The sequence below is a fragment of the Anneissia japonica genome, unplaced genomic scaffold (genome assembly GCF_011630105.1).
Source record: "Anneissia japonica isolate Jap-2015-1 unplaced genomic scaffold, ASM1163010v1 scaffold288016_len413324_cov198, whole genome shotgun sequence".
Taxonomy (NCBI): Eukaryota; Metazoa; Echinodermata; class Crinoidea; order Comatulida; family Comatulidae; genus Anneissia; species Anneissia japonica.
Window position 1 is genome coordinate 4,828 of NW_022739618.1, and position 8,381 is coordinate 13,208.

At 34.1% G+C, this 8,381-nt stretch overlaps 1 protein-coding gene across 2 annotated transcripts in view; it reads left to right on the plus strand.

The window, feature by feature from the left end:
* LOC117117957 overlaps nt 1-7,597 on the plus strand; it is a 10,499-nt gene extending 2,902 nt beyond the window's left edge. For both annotated transcript variants that reach the window (XM_033262450.1, XM_033262449.1), the window contains exons 2-4: nt 2,358-2,424; nt 6,028-6,146; nt 6,780-7,597. In XM_033262450.1, coding sequence (XP_033118341.1) covers nt 2,376-2,424; nt 6,028-6,146; nt 6,780-7,055 — 444 coding nt within the window. In that variant the 5' untranslated portion in view covers nt 2,358-2,375 and the 3' untranslated portion in view covers nt 7,056-7,597. The remainder of the gene's footprint in view (nt 1-2,357; nt 2,425-6,027; nt 6,147-6,779) is intronic.
* Nucleotides 7,598-8,381: the final 784 nt, after the last annotated feature.

The window sequence follows — 8,381 nt, forward strand, 5'->3', positions numbered from 1 at the left end:
AATTTTATTTCGTGAAATATTGCACACAGGTAAGAAGTGAACATGCCACAGTTTTAAACTGATGGGCGCAGCCATGTTTGTTGTCTTGCCTTGATGTCCTGTCTCTTATACACATCTAGATGTGTATAAGAGACAGATATAATACCCACCATTTAGCACTAACGTCGCCACCAACGTCGGTAGAAAGTACATTAGCCTCACAAAGAAGCACTTCCACAAAAAACAACAACTTCACAAGATATTCAACAAAAACACTGTCAAAGTCAACGGCGGCGGTGGCGGAAGCAAGGGGCCATATTCCCCCCCCCCCAATTTCTCTTCTGGGGGGGGCACTTTTGTGACTATTCCCAGCAGTGACAAACAATGTACGGACTCTGCAATGTTATTATTATTATTATTATTATTATTATTATTATTATTATTATTACACTATTATTATTATTATTATTATTATTGTTGTTATTATTATTATTATTATTATTATTATTATTATTATTATTATTATTATTATTATTATTATTATTATTATTATTATTATTATTATGTTATTGTTATTGTTATTATTATTGTTAAGGTTATTATTATTATTTATTAATATTATTATTACTATTAATATTATTATTATTATTTGGTGCGTAGACCCTTGTTTATTTGCGCCTTATAAATTGACCTACTATTATTATTATTATAAAATATAGATTTGTTTTTCATTTTCTAACGAACATCACAAGTTCCCTTTTTGAGTTGAGCAACCAAATGCTGATTGACGTCTGTATACGCACGTCTGTAAAGTTTCCTTGAAGCCCACCCTCGAGCGTACAGAAAAATGAATGGAATCGCCTGCCTTCGTGAATTCTCTCTAAGGCATGGGTGGGTGGGAGGTAGGCACTCTTAATGGAGCGACGTTCTAGTTCTCTTTATGCTAACCACGAAGATGTATAATAAGTGTAACTGACTGACTTACAGTAAACCTTCAAACTAGCGTAATATAAGCACATTTAAACTCCATTTAAACGAAAAAATAAGATACTTAATTAGGCCACATTAAAAAATAAAGTGCGGCTACGTAGAAGGGAAATTCTTATCCATGGTGGGAAAAGTGAAGGTTTCGTCGGGGAATACCCATATCAAGGATACTCATGATAAATAATTCATTGAGATCGTGGAAGCAATCTTGACTTCGACTTTGTTCGAAAATCTGTGGCGCATTCAAGAGTTGGGAGGGGGATAAATTGTTCAATTTGTTTTTTTAATGGAGATATAAGGAAAATTATATTCAAATTTATAAGTCTGAGAGTGTAATTTCTGGCCATCTAGAGGTGTCATAATCACAAATTTCTTACCTCAGTCCCAACTTTGGTGGGGCTGAGGTAGTATAGATCCTCCATCTGCTGAAATACCAAGTGGCAGATTTAAGGCGACCTCCCCCCCCCCCCCCCCCCTAAATTGTTCAATAAAAAAATATAGATATGAAGAAAATTATATTCAAATTTTATGTCTGGAAGTGCAATTTTCGGCCATCTACAGGTGCCATAATCACAAATGTTCTTACCTCAGCCCCAACCATGATAGGGCTGAGGTACTATGCATCTTATATCTGTGAAAATACCCAACCTGGGGCCTTTCTATTTCGAATTCCCTGATCCGCCACTAGAAATTACAACAAATATTAAGTCATATTACAGTAGCTTGATGCCTATAAAATAACTTATAAAATTCACCAAACTTCGTAAAATATCCGTAGCTTCCAGGGGCTTCGCCCCTGCACCCCCTTGGCGACCCCCCTTGCCCCAGCCTAGATGCTCTCTTCTATCGCATACTGGACCTTCATAAGTGCTTCCCCCACTTTCAAAAACGTTCCGCCGCCGTTGTGTCAAAGTAAGCATTCGTGTATGCCGAGTATGAAACAGAAATATCAGCTTACAATCAAATGATACTAAACAAACCAAACCAAACTCAAACCAAAACTCAGATAGGCCTATATAGGGATATGATCCTATAAATAGTATCAAACATAGTTATAGTTGTATAAAAAAAGAGTTATCTTGTGGGAATCTCGGTGAGCGTCATACCATTTAGAGCACATAGGTCAATACGATATCGCTACGGAGACCACTAACCCCAACAGCATTGTTTTGTTTTCAGTATTTTGCATCCAATAAGTATTTAAAAGACAGAACTGAAATTGGCGTACGTCGTATTTGTATGAAAATACTGGTATTAATACGACTGATGCCATACCGGGAAGGTGTTATATAAACACTCTACGCTTATGACCCACAATATCAAATTTTCTGTAAAAATGCAGACCTTATTACAACCCCTTTAATTAAACACTGTTATTTTTATTCCAACAGACAAATATAAATACAACCATGTACTCAAAAATATTCGTCGCTGCTGTTGTCATACTGTGTAGCTTTGGTGAGTACATGGAGGAAACAAATGTCTATTTATTTCCTCCATGGTGAGTATAAATTATAGGCCTCAAAACTGATTACCAAACAGTAAATGAAAGTGTAGCAGAAGCAATATTGACGGGAATTTTACCAATTTAAGACACCAACATCACTTCCGCTACTAAGATCCGAAATATGTATCTGATACTTCAAATTAATATCTACACATGGACAGATTAGTCTTAATATATCATATGTCTATAATTTTGCTGGTTAGGCCGCACCTATCAGACAAGGGGTTCTATAATTCCGACATGGTGTCCAATGTTGCCAAAGAGAGGTCCAAATTCCCGACGACGCCAGGCCCGAGTTCCTATGCAACCATTATATGATGTAGGCCTGTAAATAGAAAGAAGTAGGGAAAGAGACGAAACCAGGGAGATCGAAGCTATATAACCTTAGTTCTTAATGCAACCCCTGGGTAATGTGCACTGGGCCGGATGGTTTGAAAATGAGCAAGATGATATAGGCCATAACGCCAAAAAATCGATCACTGGGTACTTTCCGTGGTCATATTCTTCACTGTGTGCTTCAAACAAGCAAAAAGCGCGTTATGATGTAGGGGTTACCCCACTTAGATATAAAATTAAGCCCAAACAGAACTATCAAAGAACGATTGGTATTCTTATTAGCTCAGGGTTTTTTTTTTGACATTCCAGCTAAAGAATAACCACAAATTACGCTCTTTCCTCATCACGACCCTGCCCACACTTGGACCCCCATCTGTGCGATAGCCAGGCAAACTCTGGATCCGCGCCTGGTGAGCATTAAAAAAACTGTGTTCCCCCTATTCAAAGGTCAAATGAGGTCGTTTTTTGAGCAAATGTTGCATTAGATCAAATGAAAACATTCATGCCCTGGACAATTTGAACAAGAAGGCTAAACACTGCGACTAGCAATTGCCAAGATAGTTGAACTCTATTATTTCTTCCCTACTTTGCATATTTGAACTAATTTGCATATGGGATGGGCATGTGAGCTAGGTGTTATTTCTGAAATTTCATTCTCTCATGTGTTTATTTAAATAAAGAAACACCTTTGTTTGCTGTTTGTTCCACTTCAAATGCTAGAATGCCTAACCTAAACCAATAATTAATATACAATTTTAAACAAAAAAAATCACAAAAAATCGGGTTTTTGCCCAAAAATATACTAAAAGTACCGGTATAACTTATGGTCATATGGTCAATGACATTCGATAGGACATACAATTGGCTTTCAGTTGAGGTGTAATATGTCTATGTTTGGGCATTTTCCCTTTGATGTATGTCACATACATTGATTTTTTGCTAATTTTTTTAATATTTTTGCTATTTTCAAGTGCTAGAAATTAAAATCGATGCAAGTACGGTATATGATTTCAATCTTCTGTTTTTATTTTAATTTCAAGATCATATAATTGGTCAAATTCTGAGAGAGAATGGTTGTTCTGTTCATTTAGTACGGTATATATTTTTTTTTAAATAAAATGAAAACAAAAAAAACTATCAAATTTTGACAAAAAAATGACAAAAGTTTGTGTTTTACTCCAAAAACTTGCCTAAAACACAAAGATACAAAACAAGTTTGGTATCAATAGACAGACAATTTTGTAAGCTTTCGTTTGATGTGCAACATAATTGCATTTGGTATACATGTTTTATATTCCCGATTATGATTTCATAGTAAAATTGACCGGAAATGACTATTATTGACCTCTGCAGATTCTTCTTGTCAGACTGAAAGTTATGGATATCCATAAATCATTTCAGGAATGATAACATAGTGTCAGAATGTTGCATTATGCATTATACTTTTTAAATTTATTTTACTGGTTCAGTTGTTGACAATCTATGTTTTTATTATCTCAACAGTCAATTCATTTGTGGAACTGACAAAGAAGCTGTTGGAATTGCCTGATGTTGACTGTATATTGAGCGCAAAATTCAACCAAGATCCTCTTGAACAATATTTCAGCAAGCAACGAGGGGCTGGAGGACACAATACAAATCCCACCGCCTGTCTCTTATACACATCTAGATGTGTATAAGAGACAGTATATATATATATATAACCATTGCAGTGAAAGCAGGAGCATTTTCTGGAAGTCTCAAAATGCGTCCGAACATGCTCCATCGCAAATTATTTATCTTATAGTTTAATGGACTTCGATTTGTAAGAGCATTCAGTCCTTGGTTACTAATAATCTTCGGCCAATAAATTTTAAAAAATTTCTCAAATGATTTCGGTGTAACACATCGATTTTATTGGCTTCTTTTTTAGTTAGACTCCAACTATTACTATTATACCATAGAACAGACACTACAAGGGCATCATATAATCAAATGGTTTATGGATATCCAAAAATGATTTATGGATATTCATAAATCATTTATGGATATCCATAAATCGTTTATGGAATTAAAAAAAAAACCATTAACACCTTAAGGTGTCAATGGGATTTTTATTCACCATTTATGGATATCGGATTTATGGATATCCAAAACTGACTAATGAATATCCATAAATCATTTATCAGAATCAAAATCTTTATTTCCACCTCATATATAAACATAAATACAATAAGCATGGATTGGTAACAACATCGACGAGATATGAGTGATGGAGGCCAAATAAGTTAGCAAACTACCTTTAAACTATAGACACCCCCACCCCGATACATGTTTGTAGAAGCGGTTGACGCATCGGTTGTGGCTTGGACTCCCAACCTCGAGGTCGGGGGTTCAAATCTCTCGCCGCGCTTGTGTACCTGGTAGGTTCCAACACAACTGCGCTGATTACTAGCCGCAATATTATGGAATAATAATATAATTTCACTTAATAATTTAATTTGGTGTTCAATGTGTTCCATATGTGTTTGATCCAATGACCGGGGTAGTAATGTGAAGCGCTTAGAGGCTTTGTTAAGTTATTATTATTATTATTATTATTATTATTATTATTATTATTATTATTATTATTATTATTATTATTATTATTATTATTATTATTATTATGTAACAATTAAAAATGCCCATTATGATATATACAAAAAAGGACAACAATAACCATAAATATCAAAAACAATAATACCAATAAGAATAATAATAAAAAAAATAAAAAAAACAACAATAATAAAGATAACAAAACAAAGTCTTAATACAGAAATAATAAAACTAAATCTCTAAGTTTCCAGGTAAAAAAATATACATGTATTACAAATTAATGTGAGTTTATCCTTCGTAACAATAATTTAAGGTATACATGTTAATACAAAAAGTATATGTGGATTATTCGCCGTATACAGAGTTCAGAGACTTTTTAAAAGCGGTCTTAAAACTATATCGAAAAATGATTTATGGATATCGAAAAATGTTGAAGAAAAAAGCCCTTACCTATTAGCTCCCCGCCTAAAGTATGGTATTAATAGTTTCTTTATTCAGCATTTATGGATATCCACAAATCACTTGATACATGAATATCCATAAATGATATATGGATATCCATTAATATTTTTGGATATCCATAAATATTGAATAAAAACCCCAATTACACTACATAGACTGATACAACTATTACCTGATTTCAGATGTGTCCAACGCCCTCATGTGTTACAGCTGCACTAATCTTGACTCTGACTGTGGAAGGACAATTAATAAAACCATGAGTAGTTCTATCGATCAAATCTCATGCCAAGTTGGATGCGCAGTAAGACCCTTTTCTCAATCAACTATTCATAGTTGTGCTGATAAAAACTTTACAAATACAATGTCTAATTCTTTACTTTAAAATGTTTTCCTTAATTAACTTTCAAAATATAAGTGATTTTTTTTCATGTACTGTAGAACTTTATTTTGATAGTGTTGTTAGGCTGAACGCACCGCATTTGCGAGTGCTGCTAATACATATTCGAATAAATATATCAATAAAATATATTGTGTAGAAGTTATTTGGCTTTCTTAAATCTTAAACGAGTTTCCCGCGCATATTTACAGGCGCATGAATTATACTTTACCTTTCCTATATGTTTTTATAAGTAAAACAATAATTAATACGTACGGTACTATTTGTGACGTTTCGAGCGGTTGTCAATGGATTTTCAATGACTGGTTTGCTTGTTGATGATTCGCATCCCGGTCCGCGGTACATATTTATAGGTTTACTCTCAAGAATGTATTCAATGTTCAGTAGAATTATCTTCAAGAATAAAAATTAAAACTTATACTAAACAAAATGTACTGTGTAGCGCTAAATTATGGTGGATGGTGCGTATGGTGTTGATAATTTTTTAATTAATGGTGAATGAAACTAATTTTATGATGTTTCTTTCATAAATTGCAGACGATCAAAATCATGAGCAATGAAACAACAACCTACAACAGAACGTGCTCTGAGGAGGTGGACTGTCCGCAACAACCCGGAATCTGTATGGAGCGCGAAGGTATGAGTTGTGTTGAATGTTGCAATACGACTCTCTGCAATGACGACTTTAGACCCAGACCCGGACCCAAACCCACTGACCAAACTAGGAATACTACCATAAGTGCTGGGAGTCGTGGTATTGCTAATTTGGTTATCGTTCTACTCACACTTTGGCTCTGCACAACACTGGCTTAGGTGTTCTAAAGGCTCTGTGTCTACAGTTTCAACATTTGAATTTAATTAGAGCAAAACTGGTTATATAATAAAGGAGATAATTAGTTTAGCAGTAGTGTAACTGTACTCGTATTCTTACTCAGATTTTGATGACATTATCTTCTTCATTTTTCTCTAGTGTAGTGAGTTCACCAACATTATTCTTCATTTAAATTACATAATTCATTCATACCTGATAACAAAATTAAACCAGTCTTAATTTTTTAAGATGAAGTTTGATTAATATTCTAATTCACCGAGAGTTTAAATGATAGGCTTATAAATGAAATAATATTAAAGAATACTGAAGACTGGATCCCTCTTGTTTGTTTTCTTACATGTATATCTTGATAAACAGTAATAAATCCTATTTATTTTAAAATTATATATCACTTTTTATAATGTTTTACAACTTTATCATATAGGCCTTTGTAGTAAATAAATGCTATCTTTATGTATAAACAAATGTAATGCATAGCTTGTTTGTGTCATAGCTAGCTTCCTTAAATCCTTCAATTCTATGGTGAATAAAAGCTTTATATTATATGCTGTTTTTCATATATTTCTTCTTGGATGACATCATTTTAATCATTTGCATATTATTTTTCAGTTACCGCCGATATCATTTGCATATTATTTATTAAGTTATTGGGTAGCTTTGTATCTTGATTTCAGTTACAAGATTATTAATATAGTTTAAAACAACGATAGTCCTTTTCTAGCAAACCCCCCTCTTTTCTGGTAAAACCCTTCTTTAAATTTCCCAAATAAGTCCTCCAACTCAACTAATGCACTGCAGACCCACCCAGACACAGACATTTTCAAACATATCTGCTTTTATAGCATTATTTAGACCCATAAAGCACAAAAATCCTCTTGCTTTTGGGGTTTCGCCGACCCCACCGGGGCTTCGACTGTGGACCTCACGCCCAGAAAACCCCCACTTGGAAGACGTATTAAATGAGGTTGCAGGGTGTTTAAAGAGCGCACTCCTTTAATTTTAAACATTTTTTACCAAGAGTGGGCGCTGTAGTTGGCAATATCATATCGTCAAAGTCCGCTGCTTGGTCTAACCGGTGGATAAGTGTTGTAATATACGACGTAGTTACGAACCGTCTCGCATCCTGCGGGACGGTCCCGCATTTCAAAGTGATTTTGGATGTAATACGCATTTGGCAGAAACATGCATGCTTTAAATTTGTCACGCATTTAGTGTAGGCGTGATGACGAATAATCGAAAAAAAAAAAATAATTCTAATAATAATTCTAATAATTCTTCCAATTTGAAATATATTTCAAATTAGAAGA